This window comes from Typha latifolia, chromosome 12 (assembly GCF_019914945.1).
Source record: "Typha latifolia isolate L0001 chromosome 12, TyphaL0001v2, whole genome shotgun sequence".
Classification (NCBI taxonomy): Eukaryota; Viridiplantae; Streptophyta; class Magnoliopsida; order Poales; family Typhaceae; genus Typha; species Typha latifolia.
In genome coordinates, this window is record NC_133097.1 from 7,080,059 (window position 1) to 7,103,389 (window position 23,331).

Sequence of the window (23,331 nt, forward strand, 5' to 3'; positions counted from 1 at the left end):
CAAAACATATTATGATTGCCATTGAGATAAGTAGGCTGTTTAAAATTCTATTATGGTTATTTTAAAATAATATTTATACAAAATCTTCGGTGTGCACTGTGCAGGGCAACCCATTCAAACTACGCCATAACCCTGCCTCGAGATTCCAAAATCGGGATCTACCTGACACGTCATGCTCACGATCCCATCCGGTACATCCACACCGTCCAACTTCGTATCGCTTAGTGTTCCCTCCCTCTTCTAAAACCCCTCCTCATTCCTTGAACAACCGGTTCAATTTCCCTTCCCATTTCCTTTTTTTTTTTTCTATTAAGCCCAAAAATAAAATAATTGTTTCTTTCTAATCCGCGGAATCGTTGAAAGGTACTCCCTTCCGCGTTCGATTTTTTTTATAACTTTCTTTCTTGGGCGTTGGTTTTCAGCTAAGTAGAACGCGTCACTCGTAGGAAGAACGCAATCCCTTATATTAGATATGTTTATATATATATATATATATATATATATATATATATACTTCAAAAGCTAGTGAAGGAATCGATAGTGTCATAGTAGTAGCGCAATCACTGTGTCTTGTTTCGCTTTCATTGCAGAATCCGGTCGAAGATAATCCAGACATGTTCGGCTCTACCACTCGTACGTTTTGTTTCCTTTTTCCTCTAGATTCTGTTAGTAGATTCGTGGGGTTCTAGCTTTCTTGGGTTCCTGTGCTCTGGATATTGCGAATCTTCGATTTGGTTAGATCAAAATAGCTGCTTGATATTATTATTTTGCATTTTTTATTAGATTTCGGGAACCTCTATTTTGAGTTCTTGGTTCACCCTTGTGGTGTGCAAGCGTGCATATTTTGTACTTGATTAGTGGGAATCTTGCTACTGATCAACCATTCGAAGGAGGGAAGCTTACTTTCTGTCCAAATTGTTTCCTTCGTGTTGACTGTTGAGAGAAGATCATTACTTAATATGGAATGTTTTGCTACCATTGGTAATTCTTTTTTTGGCTCGAGTCATTTGCTCTGCCTTGTAGCCGTGAAATGCAGAGTATGTAGTACTGTTTGCTGGTTATTTTTCTAACAATTTGTCTATCTCGTATAATCTTTTGGTAACTTGTATCTTGTTTTCAGCTTTTGGGCAGCCTTCCAGTAGCCCACATGGTTCTCAGTCCATGTTTGGGCAAACGAGCAGTGCTATTACTAATCTCTTCGCTCCAAAACCATTTGGCAATCCAAATTCTTTTGGTGCGCAAACAGGGGGCTCGATGTTTGGTGGCACATCAATGAGCGTATTTGGACAACCTTCAACACCTGCATTTGGTGCTTCATCCGCTCCATCTTTTGGAAGTCCTGGTCCTGCCTTTGGTGCATCAACATCTCCTGCGATTGGCAGTTCTTCATCTTCTTTCGGAGGTTAGTTCTATCTAACTATGAGAATCTTGTTTCTACCAGTACTCAGTTCAGATGAAATGGAATGGTTCATTACCGAAGGAACAAAGGAAACATATTTTGAAATCCTCTACGTCATTGTTTTTCTCCCTTACACGGATCTTGTATTGATTATCATTCTATTGCATGCTTTGCTTCTTAAATAGCAGATGGAGATACCTATTTTATCCTTGAACTACTTCTTTGGGAGTTTGCTTTTTGAGGCTCCTTGTTCAAGAACCTAAAAATGTTCCAGTGATCAGGATAAAAGTTTTTTTTTATGATTTAGGGTGTGTTTGGTTGTTAATATATAGGAAAAAAGTAACTAACTTTCTGGAAGTCATCACTTTATGATATTTTGATGAAGAAATTTGAGTGATAAGTGTGTTTCTCCTCCTTCCTAAAACTACAAATCTTAATTTTGGCTCATTTTACTTCCTTTTCTAGAGGGAGAGAGTGATACTTTCCAACTTTTTATATCGCGCATATTATTATTAATTGTCATAATTATTCATTTTCACTGAACATTTCCGCTTTTACCAAATACTAATAAATTATGATTATTTACTAAAAGTGACTTTACTAGAAATTTTCACCAGTTTCTTCCCTTCAATTCTTATCTACCAACACTCCTTTAGATAAAGGGAATAGTACTGTAGGTAATATACATGGAGTAAGATCTAAAGAGTCACAAAGGATGTATGGTTAACGTCAGTCATCAGATTCTAATTAATAACTCTATCTTATTTATGTTTTCATCGTTTTGTCTTCTTCGTTGGTCTGACAATATCCTACTGTTACCTATTGATAGGTTCTTTGCTTGGCCAAAAGTCAACTTTTGGAGGTTTTGGATCGTCATCTAGCCAGTCAAATCCATTTAGTAGCACATTTCAGCAAACACAATCAGCATTTGGAGGTAACGTACTTTACTCGGCCACACCATTTGGTGCTTCTAGTCAACCTGCAGTTGGTGCTACAAATACCCAAGCTTTTGGTACTATTAGTGTCCCTGCATTTGGTGCAACAAGTTCCCCTGCCTTTGGTACCACAAGTACGCCTGCGTTTGGTGTGGCAACTACCCCAGCATTTGGATCCACATCAACCCCGTTGCTTCGTAGTACGGGAAAAGCATTTGGGGTTTCAAGTGCCCCAGTATTTGGATCAACAGTGACAGCAGCCTTTGGTGCTTCATTTGGTTCTTCAAGCACTCCTGCATTCTGTGTATCTACTATGGCTTTTGGATCTTCTGGTGTTCCAGCATTTGGTGCATCAAGTTCTCCTTTCAGTTTTGGCTCCACAACAACCTTTGGACAATCAACATCTGCATTTGGTAGCACTCCTGGAACCATTCCATCACCTTTTGGTGCTCAGAGTTCCCAGCAAGGTCAGTTTTCTCCCTCTTCCAGTAACAATTTTGGCATTGACATTCTGTAACCTGGGGAAGGCTCCAATCATTTTTATTTTATGTATGAATACAAAATCTATCTTTCATGCAGTTATTTCCTTGAATATCCTGTGTCTTGCAGAGTGATTAAATATTCTGATGCCTTTTTCTTCTATTAGCTTTCGTATTTTAGTCTCTTCAACGACATTTTCAGACTTGGCTTTCTTATCTTTATTCACCTTCTTGTTAATTCTATAGGTGTGCAAGCAGCAATTCCTCCATTTGGTAGGAGTGGTTCTGGACAGACAGCTTTTGGAGGTCGAGTAGGAGGAAGCAGAGTAGCACGTTTCACCTCCACACCGGAGGCTGGTGGTGGCACTGGTAGGCAGCCAGCTGTAAAATTGGAGTCAATTTCAGCCATGCCCGAGTATAAAGATAAGAACCATGAAGAATTGAGGTGGGAGGACTATCAACGTAACGATAAAGGTAAGTCAGCTCTTTTTAATGACGTGACAGTACACTTTATGGTAATTCAACAGAATTTCAACCTCATGGTAATTAGGGTCTAATTTGATTAGGCAGAGCATCTTAGCCCTCATGGCCTAGGTGGTTGCTTGGAATATAAAGGCACTGTATGTTATGTCACAGGTTCCTTGATTCTATACTTAGCAAGCACTATATCAACAAACATTGGATATTATAAACTATTTGATGCCTCCAAAAGTCAAATCTTTTCTTATGGTCATGTGAATTTTTCTCATTCTTCTGTTGGAAAGCTTTTCTACTAATGGGTAAAACTATGAGAATCCAATGGAGTTAATGCTGAGAATTAGTATATAATAGAAATTGCGCATCTATATTATTGCATTTGGTTCTTTTGAAAAAAATGTGTGGATTTTCAAGATTAAAAAGTGTATGAGTATTGAGATTAATCTCAACTTCTGAATCATATAGCGCCTTTTTGGTGGTTCTTATTTTGCCTGAATTGTCTGATATATTCTTTTTTCTAGTTATTTTGGTTTGAACCCATATCTTTTAGTTGGCATAACTGACTAACCATTTTGACTTCCTCGCATTATGTCAGCATTCATTTTTTTGTCTATTACTAATTTCATCATGTTCAATTTTGTAGGGGGAGCGAATCTTTCAGGACAGACTGCAGGTGGGATAGGCTTTGCAGCTCCAACACAACCTAGCCCTTTTGGTGCCGCAGGGGCATCTGGTCAGACAGCTGCAACTTCTTTCTCCTCTTCTACTTCAAAACCATTTGCATTTCAGGCCTCAACATTTGGTTCAACTGGCTTTGCTTCCACATCCACTTCGCTTTTCAACGCCCCATTTAGTTCGTCACCGTCAACTTCTAATACTTTATTGTTTGGAGCACCTACTGGTGCTGCTTTTGGTTCAAGTTCTTCATCATCAATTTTTGGTGGAACAGCCACACCAGCATTAAGTTCATCCTCAATTTTTGGTTCCTCAATGGGAACATCAAGTTTGTCATTTGGTGGTAGCTTGACCTCCGGCAACAGTCAACCATCTGGGCTGTTCGAATCCTCCACTCCATCATTTGGGCGGACACCCTCCCCTTCCTGTCAGCCATCTACAGCACCTCAGCAGAGCACACCGACTTTTGGTTCAAGTATATTTAGCACATCATCAACTGGACTTGGAGTAAGTCTCTTTAGCAATTCAACCACACCTTCAACATTGCGCTCAAACTCTGATGCAGGGTTTGGTCAAACAACAGTAAGTGATATTGTAAACTATACTAGTTGTTTATTTATTTATATTTAGCTGAAGAAGTTTAACAAATGGATAATGTGAAACATTTATTTTCCTCTTCTGGTTAAGTAACTGAGATATTTTGTGCTCTTTAGCCTTCATTCTCAAGAAGTTTTCCAGCACACGCCCCTTCTCAGACAACAAGTGGCTTTTCATTCCAAAACTTTGGTCAGACGCAACCAGGTAATGTGGAGATAATTTGCTGCTCCCTTGTGTTATTTCTACTGAAAACTCCATATACTCTACATAATCTTTTCTTCCTTTCTCCTTTTTCTATGTTTAGCCTTGTCAGGTGGTCTAGGAGGCGTTTCCAACATTTTCAATCAAGGCACAATTGGGCAACCGTACGTTTCATTTCAGCTCTCGCTTTAACAATTATTGTTATTCTTTTTCTTAGTGTGCTAGAGAATCCTGCTTAAAGGAATCACAGATATGCTAAGATTATTGGACAGCATATGGTTGGGAGGCAAATCGATTTAGATGGAAAGCAAGAGAACTAAAAGGCATCACTTAAAATTTTTAGCTTCTTCTATAGATAATTTAATTTAGTGTGTGTGTGTACATGGAAAGCTGGATTAATATATGTTCTGCAAGAACGTGTGAAACTTGTGTCATATGGAATGCACAAGCTTTGATTGTGTCAGTGTCTAGAACAGAACATTGTTATGCTTTATTGCTTGGTCACAGTTTAGGTTTCAGTTTCAGTTTTTCCCCTAGAGAAAATGGAAAATTTGGGCCGGAATGGATGATTCATCTAATAGTGGTTCAAAACAAATGGCAAATCAACAATCTTTTTTTTTCAGCCTTGATCAATGAGTTTCGGCATTAGCTTTCAACAACTTTTTGCCGGTAGTATTTTGTCTGGGGTGAAACTTCAAACCATGCTTTGCTGCATTTCAGCTCAACTTTTGACTTCTACTCTATTATTTTACTAATCTATCTTCTGCTAGTTATTCATGAAACAGTGTTGGAAGTCAAGCAAACATAGTCGTGCAACCAGCTCCCAATACAAATCCGTTTGGTACACTTCCAGTAGCACCTCAGATGTCCATTGACCATGTCAGATCTGCTTCTTCTGTTCATTATGGTATTTCAAGCATGCCAGTAAGTCTTTCCTTCTTTGAAGCACTTCCATTCTATGAGCATGGGATATTTGATATATGGCCAAGTTACTAATTAGTTGTACTATTAAGTTGTGTAAACAGTAAACTCTGTATTTATAGAGCATAAAGTTGGCATAGGTGCATTGACAAAATGCTCATGCTGGACAACAGGTTGCTGAAATTTCTCTTCCAGTTAGAACTTTCTCGATGTCGGTTCCAAGGCACCTGTCTCAAAGAAGGATAGGATTACCACCAAGGAGATATTATCCAAAAACTGATGGTCGAAAGGTGAGGATATTCTTCTGATGGACCAGAGCTTTAAAACTGTGGAAGAGCTGTTAAATAATGTTATTTCAGTTTTGTGTAGTCTTGCAGAACTGTTTAAGCGAGATTGTTGATATTTTTTATTTTTTATTTTTTTTGACATAGGTACCTTTTTTTGCTGCTGATGAAGTTTCGCCAACACCAAGAGCAGATGGTTTTGTCCTTCCTCGGGAGAATCCAAGGGCACTAATTATTCGTCCAATTGAGAAGTGGGCATCACCAAATAGTCAAGAAGGTTAACTGCTATTTGTCTTTGCTATTTGTCTTTAAGCATTACCGTATGTGTTATCTTTAAGCATTACCGTATGTGTTATTGTGTGACCCAATTCAAGAATAATACCATGATTGGGACTCATCTGCATCATCTATTCGTCTTACTTTTGACTCCAAACATACTTGGAGTTGGGGAGAAGATTTTGGTTTTACTTCATTCAGTTTTAGGCCCAAGTACTTGGCAAAAGAAGCTGAACTGCCTCCGTGGACTAGGAAGAAGATTTTACCACTAAAACAGTCCAACATGCACTGCACTGGCCTACAGCCACCTGAATTTTCAAATCTTCTAGATGGCTTCCAGTGGTTTTTGTTTGGTCTTAAAGTATAACTTTCACACATTTATTTATGGGAATCAGAATTAGTGTCAAATTACACCGTTAACTTATTCCGTTTTCTTTCTCTATTTCTTTTTATAATAGAGTTCTGCCTGAATCCAGCAAGAACTCTACATGATGATAAGAACTAATGAAAAAACACCACTTACATCACTGATACTCCAATGATCGAGCTGAAATCATCATCCCATATTTCTGATTTTGTTAAATATAGTAATAATTGTGAGTAGTGTAACATATGTATGGTGAGTACTCTTTTTCATTACATAATGTCATAAAGAAAAATTTATTGTTGAATAGCTTTTTCTTGGAGTGGTAATTACTAATGGACAAGTTTGAAAAGATTAGTATCTTATAACGATATTTTCTGAATATCTTTCTGATCTAGGAAATTTTGGTGTTTCAGGATCTAGGTGAAAACTATTTATTTATTCCCTTATCTGTTTTAAGGTCAATTACATTGTTCTCTGATTGCTATTGGTGCTTATATTTTTCCTTTCTTTTTCTTCCTAACATGCTTTTCATGTTATTAGTCGTTATATCCTTTAATTGAGTATACATTGTTGTTATTCTTTTTTCTCGTAACTTTGGATTGCTATCTTCTTCAGGTAAAATTTCAGAAGAGCCATCTACTTTGTCTGTTATTGAATCATTTGCAGAAGAAGATGATGGTAAGTTAATGTTCAGTATAGCTTTATTCACTTTTCCAGTGCCATTTTATTTTTTTGAGTCCTCGCTGATGCTTAGATGAGAGAGGCCCTTCTTTCTGTTGCAATCAAAAGTTTGTTTTTCAGACCTCCATTCATGGAATGCATTGGTAATGATAAAGGAACTCATTTCGTGAGATGCAGTTATGCTGGTATTGGTGGAGAAAATGAACTTAATGCTCAACTTTTGACATTTGCAGCCTTATGCTAATTAAAAAAGGGCTTTTCTGCCATTAATTATTTTATGCATGAAAATATTATTTTAATGGTCTTTACAAGTTAAATTTCTTCTGATGTAAGTGTAAAATGTAGAGACAATTTTATTCATTACAAGGATGATTGAAAATAATACACTAGCTGAGAAGACTCCATTAACATCACATGGTTGGGTTAGAATAGTTTATTAGGATGAATCTTGCAATTGTATAAAATCCTTCAAAAAGGAGTTCTACGTCCACTTTATCTTTGCAAGTTTGATATGAAGTTGCAGCATTTGATGTTATTAGGAAACAGTTTCTCCTTTAATTATTGATTTTATGCAGATTCTCACTTCTCGGCAGAACAATTGAAACAATCTCAGAGTCCAAAGGCAAATGGCGGCGGTCATAATAACCATACCCAGAAGGGGTCCCAAGATGCAACTCTACATGAGCATGGCACAGACACTGCAACGCTGATGCCCAAGCTCCAGCATTATGATTATTACACTGAGCCTCAACTCCAGGAGCTGGCTGCCAAAGAACGTGTCAATCCAGGCTTCTGCCGCAATGTTAAAGATTTCGTGGTTGGTAGGCATGGCTATGGGAGCATCAAGTTCTACGGTGAAACTGATGTACGGAAGCTTGACCTCGAGTCCATTGTCCAATTTAACAACCGTGAAGTGATTGTTTACAAGGATGAGAGCAGAAAGCCCCCAGTCGGGCAGGGTCTCAATAAGCCTGCAGAGATAACGCTGCTTAACGTTACGTTCATGAACAAGACAACAGGGAAACAATATACAGACGGTCCCCAGGTTGACAAGTACAAGGAGATGCTGATGAAGAAGGCTGAGGAGCAGGGTGCAGAATTTGTATCCTATGATGCGGCGAAGGGTGAGTGGAAGTTCAGAGTCAAGCACTTCAGCATCTACAAAGCTTGATGAACGTGATTCAGATGTCTCATAGAGCTGAATTCAGAATCAAACCCCTAAGATGTGTGTTTTAATCTGATGATAAAGTTAGATCATGCACTGTCTGTACTTCTTCCTTTTCCCTTTGTGTAATAATGACTGTAATGCCTCCTTTATAGCGATGTCGGTCACAAGATATTTGTATTGGTGTTGCAATTATTGTATGATATTTCTTGTTCTCATAGAGGATCTAATTCGAGCTGAGCTCAAGCTAAGCATGTAATTGATGAACGAATCTAAACTAAACTCGAGCCCGACTTGTGTAATAAACTTGAGCTCAAGCTGCTTCTGAGCTGAGTTCTATGTGTGACCTTATGCTTCTTTTTTCACCCCACTAATGGGGACGGTCCTTTCGTTGGGGGGAAGCAGTGTGTTTTAGATGGTGATAGATGATTAGTTATCGATTAAAAAGACACTTTCCGAGGAAAATTATTAGATTACGAGGGACAGAATACAGTTATGGTTCTTGATTATTTGAATAAGATGTACTACCAAACTTGTATGTAAAGGTTGATCATTAATGCAGAAACATTATTGAAACTTGTAACCTGAAGCATTAATTTGCGAGTCTCTTTATTTGTTGGGATGACTCTACTTAGACTCTCTCAATTATTGCTTAGAATTTTCTTTTTTTAGTATGAATAGACTTATGAACTATTAAAATATTTTAAACTCTCGGAAAAGATAGAAAGATTAAGGAAAAAAAAACTGCTCTTAACATTCATCTTCCTTTCTTTCCTCCAAAAATAAGAGAATAAATGTCAAAAGTATACTCATGTGAAATGCAAGGAATCTAATTTGAATATAACTTATTATTCTAAGAACCACTAAAACTTTCTATAATCCCACAGTTACTGCTTGGTGAGATTGGGGCCTACTGTTTGGAGATTAGATCTAGTATCCAAATGGGCTTGAAGCATTTGTGGGGGTTGATCCACATTCCTTTGCTGTACCCTACCATCTTTTTTAGTGATCATGTCTACTAAAAGGCATCAGATCCACATTCCTTGTGATGCTCTATCCATCTCTTCTTCTCCACACTTTTGGACTCCAGAAATATTTTAATAGATCTAAAGAGTAAACTTAACTTGAATGATCAAATTTTCTTTTACATTTTAAATAACATATATGTCTGGCGAGAATCAAACTACATATTAATTCACCAGCAACTTCAGCAGCTAGAGAATACTAATATTATACTCCCTTCAGTTTCTATTATCATTTTTGAGCAATGGATTTAATATTGAAGAATAAAATGATGTTAGACAAAGGAACCACTGGGATTAAAACAAACTAATCAAGAAGAAGCAAACTAGTAACCTATTAGCAGAGACTAATGTGCAACCTAATCAATAATGGTTGCCAAACTTTATCTCCATTAAAAGGCTTTCATCAAATCCTCCTGGCATCCCCCTCCACCCACACTGAGGTGTTCCCTTGTTCCATCTTTCCAACCATCAGAGTTAGAGAGAAGCATCTTCTGCAGCTCCTCTCCTCTTAGTTTGATGGAGACCTTGCACCATCCCCATCTTGCCCTTCTGATGCAGACCTTGATTAGGAACCCCCCCCACTCCTCAACTACTTGGTGGATTGGTGGATCTCCCTCTTAGCTCCTATTCTTTAAATAATATCCTATATTTTAGTGATTTTGTAATTAGAAATCTATATTTGAGCTATCTGTAATTCAACCATAATGTTTTATTTTTATAACTGACAGGATTTAGATTTGGAGTTAGAGGTCTGTTCAAAGACCCTTGCCGAGTCTTCAAGTGATATTCGATTATTGTGAGACATTAAATGTGCAAAATGCACTTAATGGTCCCCCATACATTCTTCTTAATATGATCAGAGTAGTCATCAGATGTGTATTACTAATATGTCAACACACATCGGAAGGCACACTAAGATCGACCCACATGAGTTAACCCATACCAAATATATGTTCTAATTTTTTTATATGATATCCTATTAATTCTTAGTGGAACAATATCTAATATAAATTTTCTGTTAGAGATAATTATAAGTTTACCTGTTAAAATACTCTAAGTCTTCTCTATGTTTTTTTTTTTTTTTCCTTTTCCTTATTTTATAAATACTTCTCCTTAAAATACCATAATAAATTCTGAATATTTCTCTCACATGTATATTTTAATAAATTTGGTTAATGCATTATTATGGGAAAAAGTACCTCAGAGATATTTCTATAATTTTCTTTAAGATAAAAATCGACGCTACAATATTGAATTAATCACCACGGTTACAAAGAGTGACGCTAATATCAACAACCAAAAAGACTAGGAATAAGGATAGTTATTCAAAATAACAGTACAATATCTTATAAAAAAATAAAAAATAAAATAAAATAAAGACAGAGTGTTCATCCTAAAATCCCTCAAACATAAAGGAGTTATTTAAACATCATTAAAAATTTATTATTCCCCTCCTCAATCTCATGCCAAATTAGGAGGGACAGCAAGGTTACAGCTCAAAAGCAGATGTGAAGCATCAATCAACTAACAATTCATGCAGTGACAGCCATGAATGGTGATGGTGGATTTAATTAAGAGTACCTTATCTGTGTCACTATGTCTATAACTAGTCCCCACCCCCACCCCACCCCACTGTTGAAAAAAAAAAAAAAAAAAAAAAAAAATAATAATAATAATTTGCTGTAAGGAATACTACATGCTTTAGCAAATGCCTTCTTTTGTAAATTTCTATGATTAATTTGGGACTAGTGACTTTCAATTAGGTTGGTGTCATCACTAATCAGGTAATTAATCAGTGTTTTCTTCTGCCCACAAGCAACCACCTGTCATGTGCTTTGAATGGCATAAGGAATCAAATAGACTTTATTAATTCCCCACTTCTATCAGCTCAATCTCCCTGTAGTCAAATCCTATTTCCAAAAACTTCTCCTTTTCTTATGACTTTATAGCTTTTTAGAATGTTATATGAAGGTAATATGATATACAATATGATGGAAAAGAAGAAGAAGAAGAATTGAATCAAATAGTACACAAGCAAGTAGGGTGAAGTAAGACAACCACACTATTAGATTTTCACTTCTCTAAAGAACTATTTATATGTATTTATATTTTGAGTAGCAAAATTAATCAAAAATGTATATATATATATATATATATATATATGTGTGTGTTAATAAAAAAATTGGATATCCGACAAAATTAGAACACAGAATTAGATTTAATCTGACCAATTGATCTCAAACAAAATTTGAAGCAGAACACAAGCAATCATCGTTGCGGACAACGAACTCGATTAATAGCCCTAAATTGACATAGGTTGTACGGAATTCGTTACGGAGGAGAACGGGACTCTGGAGATGTTTGGATCCGTTTCAAATCCATAGCTTTCTAGAGCATAATCATTGATGTTAGGTTTATCAATCAACAAGAAACTGAGGTCAAACATCAAAGCCACAAGAAATAGGGTGTTAATTTACTTAATTCCAGGCCTTTCCCGGAGTAGATGTTGTCGACCCAGAAGGGTATTTTGGTAACTTTGAGCCGCCATCTCTCGTCCCGTCGGCAGAACTGGCGGGTATATACAGTTCAATTGGGTACTCGGAAGTGGAATAGTAAAAGAAGTCAGCAGAATAAAAAGGCGATTTTTTTCATTCTTGATAGGTTCAAGGAGAGTGAGGAGCTCACAGTTATTGGGACCTCGAGTTAGGGTTTGTTTTCTCCTCGATCCTTTCCGATTGGGTCGATCGCTTCTGGGGATGATTTTTTAGCCAGGATAGGTTTGTTTCCGATCGCGGATTGCGGAATTATGGGAGACGCTGGGGAGAATCGCGGATTTCTCTATCCACGAGGGTCGCTTGGATTTGGGATGGATTCCGAAGAGGGCATCACCTCGGGGATGGGGATGGAGGTGAGGCCGATGGGCGGGAAGAATCGGAGCTCGAAGAGATCGAGTTTTGAGGAGGATGATTTCATCAATCTGTTGCATGGCTCGGATCCCGTCAAGATCGAGCTCAATCGTCTCGAGAACGAAGTAAAAGGTATTGCATTTTTTGCTTCCTTTAATCTTCTTATACCTTTATTAGAGTGTAGATTGTTGTGATCTTGTGTTTCCCATCTATATTTTTTGTTTTCTTTCTTTTGAATAACTTACAGTTCTAGTTGTTGGTAGAAATCTTATTTAGGGCGAGATGTGATTTGGATAATATAGGAATTAGATTTGGTTCACAAGAATAATGTTAATCTCTATTATTTTACTGGTTAAGTGAATTCTTCGATTTATGGCCTCGAATTGGTTCACGTTCGCTAATTAATCATGTCAATATTATTGATTCTTGAGAAGGAATTATGAAGATTTTATTTTTCAAAAAAATTCATTTATCCCAGAAAAGGATCGTGAGCTAGCTGAAGCTCACAGTGAGATTAAGGGCTTGAGACTGACAGAACGAGCAAAAGATAAGGCTCTTGCTGAGGTAACCTTAACTATCATATAACTTACTGGAATTTGGCTGCAATATATATATATATATATCATTAACTTTTCTAATCTTGTGACGCAATAATAGGTCACTGAGGAGCTTGAAAAGATCTCTGAGAAATTGCAAGCATCAGAAGCTACTATTGAAAACAAGGTGTGGCCAAATTTATTGTTAGTTCTTCATTAGATTCAGAACTTGTCTGCTGCTTTTTGTGCAGTACCATATAATGCATCTTAAAGTATAAGCAGAAATGAGTTTCTAAAATGTTTCTTGGTATTCAGAACCTAGAAATTAAGAGGATTAATGATGAAAAGAAAGAAGCATTGGCAGCACAATTTGCAGCAGAGGCAACTCTTCGACGAGTTCATGCTGCTCAGAAAGATGACGATCTACTTCCGATAGAAGATATACTTTTCCCACTTGAAGCAGAGATCAAACTCCTGAGGCAAGAAGTGGGTTCTTGTCTTGACTTGACTTGGAAAGAGGTTTCTGGTTCGTACGGATGAGAATATTTACAATGTCAGAGGTTAACTAATTTTTCTTCTTCTTTGGTAGCTTTTGAAGCTTCAGGATGACAATAGAGCATTAGAGAGGCTAACAAAAACCAAGGAAGCAGCTTTGCTGGAAGCTGAAAGAGAAGTTCAGATTGCGAAGATTAAGGCTGCTCTTGTGGATGATTTGCAGAACAAGAACCAGGAACTCATGAAACAGAATGAAATCTGCCAGGTGAGTGATCTCTCTCTCTCTCTTTTTATTTATTAAATAGTCATCTAGATGGTTTTGAACTTTATAGCCATTATGACTACCGTGAGGAGTTTTCTGGTTCCCAAACATGGAGCTATAAGAGGATGCTAAAAGAGTGGAGAAGACAAGTCATACATACATATATATACATATGTTACTCAATTACAGCATGAATTATGATAATGGCTGTTCAGGTTCTAGTTTCTGAAATTAACTTTGGAATGTGATAGGAAGAGTATAAAATATTAGACAAAATTTATCGCCAAAAGGTTGCCGAGGTCGAGAAGCTGGGCCAGTCTGTTCGTGAACTCGAGGAGGCTCTCCTGTCAGGAGCTGCTGCTGCAAATGCTGTACGTGATTATCAGCGCCAAGTAAGCGAGCTAAAGGTACGGTTCCTAACAACAATACTCTGTAAACTTTCTTATGTTCTTCTCCAATGCATCTTGTTTTCCTGTTCATATTGTACTTTGTATAGGGGGAGAAAAGAACTCTAGAGAGGACACTGTCACGTGCAATGGTTACAGAAAATCGAGTTGCAGCTGTTATTGCTAATGAATGGAAAGATGCAAATGATAAAGTTATGCCTGTGAAGCAATGGCTTGACGAACGTCGTATTCTGATGGTACCTTTAGTGTCAAGCTTGTAATAAATTTTCATATTTGAACACCTATAAGTTTCATCTTTATCTTAATATTTTTTTTTAAGGGTGAAATGCAACAGCTTCGTGACAAGCTTTCTGTAGCAGAGCGTGCTGCCAAAGCAGAGGCGCAACTCAAAGTACAATAGTTCATTTATCTTTTCTTTTATATTAATTGTAGTCTCTTGGCATGTAAGGCCTTTGATGGGATTGACTGTCCTTTGGCATCTTGTTTGGTTGTAGGAAAGATTGCAACTACGAATGAAGGTTGTCGAAGATGGATTAAAATCCTCACTGAAGTCAGGGATCCGCTGTGACATGCGAAGCATTCCTAATCCTAATGCATTGTCACGAAGTAACTCTATAAATGGAGCTGATATTTCTTCAAGTCCTTTGTCAAGTGGGATCTCCTCGCAGAAATCATTTGCTGCTAGTATGAGATCACCAACATCATCTGGCAGGTCAAGTGCAATGTTGAAGCACACAAAGGGAGTATCTAAGTCTTTTGATGGGGGCAATCCATCAGATGAAAAATGTTTGAGATCAAAAACATATGCTAATGCAGAGAGTAATCATTCTGTAAGAGAAGCTGTAGGAGTAAATATTAGCAGAACATCAGTCAGTGAAGAAAATGATGCGAGCACAAAGAAGCTCTCTGATCCTGTACAATCCGTAGGCGATGATTTTGTGTCAGTCGTCTTTTACGATATCTTGCAGAAGGAGGTGATTGCTTTAAGAAAAGCATCCCATGAAAAGGAGCAGTGCTTAAATGACAAGGACAATTTAATAGAGGTATAGGTCAGTCAGAGAAATTATTTACTATTATTAGTTTATTAATGTTCCCTGAAGTGTGATTCATTTGTATTGGTAATTGATGAAAATGATAATAATTTAGATACTCTCAAGGAAAATCGATACACTGACTAACGCTATGGAGGTAGAAAGGAAAAAGCTGCGTAGAGAAAAGGTTGCGCTTGAGAAAGAGGTAGTGGCTATGCGGGTTGAGAAAGAGCAAGACCTAAAAGCAAGACGCCTGAAGGGAATGGTCAACAATCTACAAAATTAAGAGGTATCCTTCAAATATGTCATATGTAAAGAGGCATTTAGCTATTTTTAAGTAAAAAAAATTCCATGGCTTTCAAATATGTCATATATACACAAACTTCTACATGTCTATATATATATATATATATATATATATATATATATATATGTACAACATCTAGACATACATACATGAACATACACACTGTGTGTGTATATAGATATATGTCTGTGTCTGTGTGGCATGTTTTATCTATAATATATCTGTGTATCATCTTCTATCAATCAAGTCTTTTATCACTACCAAGAATGTCATTTCTCTTCTTCCTCTTCCCATTGTGGCACATTTTACCTGAACCAGATTGCAGTGCTGATTCACAATGTGTCTTACTGCTGATGCCAGAACAATCTGAAATGATTTTATGTCATCTTATTCTTAAGCAATGCTTCCTCTTACCTGCCTAGCTTTTCTTCTCAACTATCCATTTTCTGTGTTTCTTCCTGCATGTTTAACATCCTCAACCATTAAGCATTGACCATCTTCTCCTCTTTCCTTTCTACAATAATGATCATTTTGGCTGCTGACATTACTAAAGTTGTGTAAGTAGCTGTAGATATATTTTCTCTATTCTTTTCTTTTTTTTCATTCTTATCACTAGAACATGGTTATGCAACAAACTTATTACATTGGACCTCTTCCTTACATATCTTAGAAATTCGTCGACAGTTAGTGTAAACGAGAAACCACTAGAATATGGTTATGCAACAAACTTATCACCATGATTCAACACATCTTTCAGACTTTATCTATTGATCATTTCTCCATTAAAAATCAAACATTTCTTTTTTTTCTTCTCAGAGCCGGCCTTACAAAGTTGTTGCAATATCTATTTTGAAATCAGGCCTAGAGTCATGATTTTCTCAGTTTTCTTTTTGCCACTCACAACCTGCTTGTTGGGCCATGCTATTATTAGCTAAGAAGTGGTTCTTCCTTGATATGTTTACTCATTCAACTCTACATCTGAAGCAGAGATGGGATCCTTACTGCGTGTATGGTAGCAACAATGGCAAACATTTCTATGCCTCTGTTGAGTTTTGATACTAACTTTTGATCTTCTGCATTTGCAGGAAATCCACATGTAGGTAAATGCCAGTTTGCTAATCTCACTCTTCGTGAAGATTTCAATGGTGATCGAAAGCTTTGATTTCCCCAGATTTCCTATACTATTTCCTGACAGCTGGTTGAATTGAGAGATCAGAGCATACGATTAACAAAGTTTAGCCAGAATCTATTGTGCTTGGTTGACTTTGTGCTGTCTCACCATCAAAGGGAAGGGTCCGGGCCCTGCTATGTGACCTTGATGAACTTGTAGAATGACAATATACACAAATCTTTGGAATATAACTACTTGTACCTAAGTCTGATGATAGATCATGGATGTTTCCTAAACCATCATAGAGATGATAACGAAGTCGACAATATAATAAATCCATGATAACTTTTTTGTTCATGGAGAGCAAACAGGACTGGATTGTTAAGCAATTTTGGAGCTTAAACTTGATCTAGAATTTTCATTCATTTAAGAGAAGGAATAAAGGAATGGAATAATAATATCCTATATTGTGATGTTCACAGCTTCAATTGTTTTTCTTTTCTATAATGATCCAGTGTAGAAGAATTCTGTGTGAGAGGCATAGGATATTTCAGAAGTTGGCCTCATATTTTAGCACTAAAGATTAATAACAATTGTAATGAATGAGCTATTTTGACCTTAGCTCCTTTTGGTGAGCTTTAAACTCAACTAACCCAGTCGTAACCTTATCAAGAGATGATTAGTACCTTCTTTCTCCATTTGATGATTAGATTCAGAATTGTCTATCTCTGAGATTTGAAAATTTTGGGAATAAAAATATACTCTTGCTTGTCTTCGGATCTTATGACATATGTCTTAAATCAATATTAATGTACTGATATCTGATATGATAGTAAAATTATTTAATAATGCAAATTGGGTTTACATAATTACGTCTGTCTATATCACTCGAAATTGATTTTTAACTATATAATCCACTAAAGTTCCATAACGAAGTACTATATACCTCTCCAAATTTACTATTTATGTTTATACCAGAGGATTGGCACAGGTATAAATAAAATAATAAACTTTGTTCACTCGAAATTATGGATTCTAAGGAGAATAAATATTTATCAAAAAAAGACAAGGAGAATAAATATGCAAATATAGATCGAGGGGAATATAGCAAAAATAATTCCGATCGATCACTACCCGACCTGAATCAGATGCTGTGCGGGCTTTTTCTCCAAACGAACCGGACCGATTGCGGTCGAAAGATCGGACCGGAATGCGGTTCACCAAACGCGTCGCCCAGGTAAAACCCTAGGGAATGGTATCGCCCTCGCTTCTCCCACCATTGAGAAGCTTCTCTGCGGCGGAAATGGAGTCGGCGACCGTCGCGTTCTCCGCCGACAACCCGCCGCTTTCGGTAATCGGCGCTGCCAAGATCGCTGGAGTCGTGCTCTCCGCCGACTCGAGTCTTCCTTCGGGCTCCGCTCCCGTCCTCCGCTTCAATTCCGGGTGAGATTGCCCGCATCAGGCTCTCATTCTTATAGATATGAACGGATTTCTATAGGATGGATAGAAACATCAAGTTTTGGTGTTGTCTTAGCAGTAAAGGAACAATTTTGAGCTGTTTTTTATGTTTCTTTTTTCTATAATTACCATGGCTACTGGTTAATCTCTTATTTTTATGTTGATTTGATCATGGAACATTGTGCGACATATTAAAGGCGATTCTTTGGCCGAAGGAATGGTTGTCTTATTGCGTTATTTCTCGTATTTTTTTCTTAGTCTTGTTTGTTCTCCCTTATAATTTTGTTTTCCTGATGGTTGAACTAATAATTGCGTTAGTTTGTTATTCTTACCTGCAAAGTATTGGTTTTGGATGCTGATTGATGAGTACCACTGTGTTTATCTTTTAAGCATATTGCACGGTATTCTAAGAATTTGATGAGATTTTAGGTGATCTTATTTCATAGTTATGCTACCTCTTCTGGTATATCCCTTTGGAGAACATTCAGTTGAAGTTTTATCTCAATGACAAACAGCACATGTTCTTGTTCTATTGGTTCCTTCAAATTCTTTTTTCTTGCTATATGGTCTGCTTGAGTTTTCTTGTTATAGTTCCATAATATGCTCCATGATGGATAGTTATCACAAAATTGATTTCCTTTTACAAGATACGGATTTTAGTTGGATGTCCAACAATGCAGGAAAATTTTGCATGGAGTCAACACACTTCTTCGATATATTGGGCGGGTTGCCGCAGTTCCCAACTTCTATCAGCGGGATGCCGTTGAATCAGGAGAGGTATTTTGCATGCAATCAGTCTATCTTGATGAAGTCTCTTACTCTTCTTTGTTGATTTTGTCTTTGAATATATAATTTATGAGAAGTTGTTTACAGATTGATGAATGGATCGAATATGCTCCCATATTTTCTTCTGGTTCTGAATTTGAGGGCGCCTGCTCCCATGTGGATGGATATCTAGCTCTCCGGACCTTCTTGGTTGGTTATAGCTTGTCAATTGCTGACATTGCCATATGGTCAGGTCTTGCAGGTAATATCTTAATTTTATTCTTTCCCAAAACCAACTTGGAATTCAATTTTTGTTTGCGTTTTCACTTTTGTTGTTTTTCCTGTAGCCACTGGTCAGAGATGGGAAAGTTTAAGGAAATCTAAGAAATATCAAAATCTCGCTCGTTGGTATAATAGCATAGCAGAAGAATATGGAGATACTCTAAATGAAGTGACAGCGGCTTATGTTGGGAAGAGAGGGCTAGGAAAGTCTCCTGCAGGTAACAAAAGGGGAGCCGATCAGGGTTCGCCTCTCGTTTCAAAGGGTACGGAGACAAATAAAGTGGCCAATGCAAAGGAAAGTGCTTCTACATTTGAAGTAGATCTTCCTGGCGCAAAAGTTGGAGAGGTGTGCTTGCGGTTTGCCCCGGAGCCTAGTGGATACCTCCACATTGGTCATTCAAAGGCTGCACTTCTGAACCAATACTTTGCTCAGAGGTATCAAGGGCGTATGATCATTCGGTTTGATGACACGAATCCTTCAAAAGAAAGCAATGAGTTTGTTGACAATATCTTAAAAGATATTGAAACACTGGGAATCAAATACGATGCTGTTACTTACACATCAGACTACTTCCCGCAGTTGATGGAAATGGCTGAAAGCTTGATTAGGAAAGGAAAAGCATATGTAGATGATACACCTAGGGAGCAAATGCAGAAGGAGAGGATGGATGGTATTGAGTCAAAATGTAGGAATAATACTGTGGACGAGAATTTGACTTTGTGGAAAGAGATGATTGCAGGGTCTGAAAGAGGTATCCAGTGCTGTGTACGAGGCAAACTGGACATGCAGGATCCGAACAAAGCACTGCGAGATCCTGTTTATTACCGTTATAATGGCATTGCACACCATCGTATTGGTTCGAAATATAAGGTCTACCCCACTTATGACTTTGCTTGCCCCTTTGTTGATGCCATAGAGGGTATAACTCATGCCCTTCGGTCAAGTGAGTATCATGATCGCAATGCTCAGTATTATCGAATACTTGGAGATATGGGATTGCGGAAAGTCCAGATATATGAATTTAGCCGGTTAAATATGGTTTATACCCTTCTTAGCAAGCGTAAGCTTCTTTGGTTTGTCCAGAATGGGAAAGTTGAGGGATGGGATGATCCTCGTTTTCCCACTGTACAAGGCATTGTACGTAGAGGCTTGAAAATTGAGGCCCTCATACAATTTATTCTTCAACAGGTGATTGTTAAAGTTTAATTGCTGATATATGAATTCTCATAGATTGACTTTATCTTCTCTTTGACTTCCAGGGTGCTTCAAAAAATCTGAATCTTATGGAGTGGGATAAGTTGTGGACAATCAATAAGAAAATAACTGATCCCATATGTCCAAGGCATACTGCTGTGCTTGAAGAACAGCGAGTTATCTTGATCCTTACCAATGGTCCAGAAAAGCCATTTGTGCGCATCATACCCAGGCATAAGAAATATGAGGGTGCTGGGAATAAGGCTACAACATTCACAAAGAGAATTTGGTTGGACTATAGTGATGCAATTTCCATCTCAGAGGGTGAGGAGGTAACTTTAATGGACTGGGGAAATGCCATCATAAGAGAAGTCAAGAAGGAAAATGGTAATATCACTCATCTGATTGGAGAGCTACACCTTGAAGGCTCCGTAAAAACAACAAAGTTGAAGCTTACATGGCTTCCTGATACAGAGGAGTTAGTTCAACTTTCATTGGTTGAATTCGACTACTTAATAAAGAAGAAGAAGGTAAGTGGAGTACAAGTTAAATTCACCAATTGTTACTGTCGCTGATATGTTAGGCTTAACTGATTTGATTTTCTGTTTGGAGCTATGACATGGGTATATGAACTGATTATTTCTTGTTTACCTGCTATGGTGTTGTGTTATCTTCCAAATATTTTCCAACTTTGACAATATATTTATAATTTCTTGTGATATGATAATGATCATCTCAAGCAATCATGAAGAGAGAGATCTTATCTGAAAAGAAATATTTATTGGCCTTCTGATTGTAAAATTTCATTATCTCTCATGCTGCTAGTTTACTGCTAGGTTATTTAAATCACCAAAATGTAATGTTTCTTGAGCCACCATCAATGATTATTTTACAAATTCACACTAAAGGAGATCATATTCCTTGAAGATCATGTTGTCTAATTCCTTCGTATCAGTTATGTGTTGGACACCTTAGTCATATGTGAGAGATGAAGGCATTCAAATTAGATGGTTTATAATTGCACATCTTGTAACATTTTATAGACTATGGTGAAACTTATTTGTTTTCAAGGGCTAATCTAGGATGGATTTGAGCCATAATTATTTGATCCATTTTATTAGACGCCACTTTAGTGATGTGAGTTGGCTTTTGTCGTTCATAAACCAAGTTCTGTTGTATGTTTTCAAACCTCACTATGTAGGATTATAAGATAAGTATTTGATCTATGACTTATATTACAATTAGAGTTTTTTTGATGTTGCAATCACATCTCATGTTTGACCTATGTTTTGTTTGTTATATTCTAAATTCAGCATTCTTAAGATTTTCTGTTTTGCTTGAAGAAATATGTGGATTAACATGAGCATTGGATCATATGTAGTAGGAACAGAGTGTAGGATAAGTTAGATGGCATGTGGTGCTTTCAAGTTATTCATTAGTTGCATAAAGCGAAGGAGAGCATATTTAGTTTGGACTCTTAACACTCATTGATGGAAGATGATAAACTACGTACACAAAAATGTATAGGTAGACAAATCTTTGATGACTCCATAAGGAATTAGAGTGAAATATTTAGTCTCTCTGTCTCCTTTCCACAAAGTACAACCTTAAGGAATTAGAGTGGAATATTTAGTCTCCATGTCTCCTTTCCAGAAAGTACAAGCGGAGAAACACTTGGGGTGGTAATTAGCATCAGAACTTAGAGGAGATGAGTCTGAAAAATGAAAAAACAAAAAACAAAAAAACAAAGTTAGCAGTTGGTTTCAGTATTTCTGCTATTTCTTTTACTTCTAGGTGAAAACTTTTCAAATTATTTATGCCCTTTTATAAAAACTTGCATATTTGTGCATTTCAATTGAACTTGGTTGTTGTGGTTGAACAACAGCTTGAAGAAGATGAGGACTTCATCGACAATCTTAATCCCTGCACACGACAAGAAACTGCAGCCCTTGGAGATTCCAACATGCGCAACCTGAAGCGCGGAGAAATTATACAGCTCGAAAGGAAAGGTTATTTCAGATGTGATGTGCCGTTCCTCCGACCTTCAAAACCGATTGTTCTTTTCGCAATTCCAGATGGTAGGCAGCAAGCATCTCTAAACTGACTGGCAGTTCTATAATGACTATATTATCCAACATTGCTATATAAAACTGATCAAGTTTATATTGGAATTTTGATCCATCATTTTTCTGAAATTTGATGTAATTTTATGATCACTCCATGGGTGTATTTTTAATTCAAATTATGGATCTATCAACTTTTTGGAAGTTATGTTATTTGACTTCTGTGGTAATCTGGAGATAAAATTTTCTGGAAAAAGAGTTCTTTTCTCTTCAATCAAAATTTTATATGTATTTTTGGATGGAAAAAGTTGAGATGCTCTTTAAGCCACTGTTCACTTGTAGAATATGAATCAACATTGAGCCTCTTATTTTGATGTAGTAACTAAACACTAATTTAGTTTCTTCTAGTATACTAATTTATTATTCTATTAATACGATCCGACCACGTAGGTCTAGGTCGAGTTAGTCTAATTTGCTTATTGTCTTTAATTTTGAATTAAAGCGGATAATTTATATGTCAATTCAATTCGCTAGGACTTTGGTCCTATAAATAGGAGTGGTTATAAATTAATTAAGATATGTGTGAAATGATTATTGAGTTAATTTTTTTTATAATTGAGTTATTATTGTCTTATCACAGCTGTAGATTGTCTTTATTTTTTTAAGATTAGATCTTAACTCTAGATCCATTCAAAGTACTAAAATCCTAGCTACCCTTTTCATTCACAAGTCACACTACCTTAGGGCCATGCGCTACATTTCAACGATTATCGCAACGTTGAATATTTATTGATTTGCTTTGTTTTGACCTTAGTTTACTCTTTTATTTTTAATTTTTCATCCCAACTTTTGATTTCGTGAAACTAAAACTATTAAATTCATAACTCGTGAGGCTACCACCACAAAAAAATTATAATTTTCTTACGTCCAGATTTAGTTAGTAACATCTCTCTTATTTCATACCATTTTTTAAAATTAATTTAATAGTGACTTAAAATTATTATTTTATTCCTAGATTAGGCAACACTTAA

The 23,331-nt window shown here is 36.8% G+C and overlaps 3 protein-coding genes across 4 annotated transcripts; all 3 read left to right on the plus strand.

The window, feature by feature from the left end:
• Positions 1 to 547: 547 nt before the first annotated feature.
• Positions 548 to 8,463, plus strand: LOC140799006 (nuclear pore complex protein NUP98A-like). The gene is made up of 12 exons (XM_073153101.1): positions 548 to 633; positions 1,121 to 1,402; positions 2,229 to 2,801; positions 3,060 to 3,287; positions 3,934 to 4,547; positions 4,679 to 4,766; positions 4,867 to 4,927; positions 5,549 to 5,687; positions 5,858 to 5,974; positions 6,116 to 6,245; positions 7,227 to 7,289; positions 7,868 to 8,463. The coding sequence occupies exons 1-12, from the start codon at positions 615 to 617 to the stop codon at positions 8,461 to 8,463; spliced, it is 2,910 nt and encodes a 969-aa protein (XP_073009202.1). The 5' UTR covers positions 548 to 614.
• Positions 8,464 to 11,873: 3,410 nt separating this feature from the next.
• LOC140798766 (microtubule-associated protein 70-1-like) lies at positions 11,874 to 16,905 on the plus strand. 2 transcript variants are annotated; one of them, XR_012110905.1, is made up of 11 exons: positions 11,874 to 12,520; positions 12,867 to 12,952; positions 13,046 to 13,111; positions 13,240 to 13,410; positions 13,514 to 13,684; positions 13,933 to 14,088; positions 14,178 to 14,324; positions 14,408 to 14,479; positions 14,583 to 15,137; positions 15,235 to 15,408; positions 16,512 to 16,905. XR_012110905.1 is itself a non-coding variant. In XM_073152799.1 (11 exons), exons 1-10 carry the CDS (start codon positions 12,289 to 12,291, stop codon positions 15,403 to 15,405), a joined length of 1,821 nt encoding a protein of 606 aa, XP_073008900.1. In that variant the 5' UTR covers positions 11,874 to 12,288; the 3' UTR covers positions 15,406 to 15,408; positions 16,512 to 16,905. The 2 variants fall into 2 exon arrangements, 1 of the variants encoding a protein (XP_073008900.1); XM_073152799.1 differs by having other exon boundaries at positions 14,583 to 15,131.
• Positions 16,906 to 17,712: 807 nt separating this feature from the next.
• On the plus strand, positions 17,713 to 22,556 carry LOC140798931 (glutamate--tRNA ligase, cytoplasmic). Its single transcript, XM_073153024.1, has 6 exons — positions 17,713 to 17,980; positions 18,676 to 18,772; positions 18,869 to 19,022; positions 19,108 to 20,231; positions 20,303 to 20,767; positions 22,123 to 22,556. The coding sequence occupies exons 1-6, from the start codon at positions 17,790 to 17,792 to the stop codon at positions 22,339 to 22,341; spliced, it is 2,250 nt and encodes a 749-aa protein (XP_073009125.1). The 5' UTR covers positions 17,713 to 17,789; the 3' UTR covers positions 22,342 to 22,556.
• The last annotated feature ends 775 nt before the right edge of the window (positions 22,557 to 23,331 follow it).

Coding starts and splice junctions, on each gene's coding strand:
- LOC140799006 (XM_073153101.1), top strand. Junction 2,802..3,059: donor TGCTCAGAGTTCCCAGCAAG/GTCAGTTTTCTC, acceptor TTAATTCTATAG/GTGTGCAAGCAGCAATTCCT. Junction 7,290..7,867: donor ATTTGCAGAAGAAGATGATG/GTAAGTTAATGT, acceptor GATTTTATGCAG/ATTCTCACTTCTCGGCAGAA.
- LOC140798766 (XM_073152799.1), top strand. CDS start 12,289: ATGGGAGACGCTGGGGAGAATCGCGGATTTCTCTATCCACGAGGGTCG. Junction 12,521..12,866: donor TCTCGAGAACGAAGTAAAAG/GTATTGCATTTT, acceptor CATTTATCCCAG/AAAAGGATCGTGAGCTAGCT. Junction 15,132..15,234: donor ACAAGGACAATTTAATAGAG/GTATAGGTCAGT, acceptor ATAATAATTTAG/ATACTCTCAAGGAAAATCGA.
- LOC140798931 (XM_073153024.1), top strand. CDS start 17,790: ATGGTATCGCCCTCGCTTCTCCCACCATTGAGAAGCTTCTCTGCGGCG. Junction 18,773..18,868: donor ATGCCGTTGAATCAGGAGAG/GTATTTTGCATG, acceptor AGTTGTTTACAG/ATTGATGAATGGATCGAATA. Junction 19,023..19,107: donor CATATGGTCAGGTCTTGCAG/GTAATATCTTAA, acceptor TTTTTCCTGTAG/CCACTGGTCAGAGATGGGAA.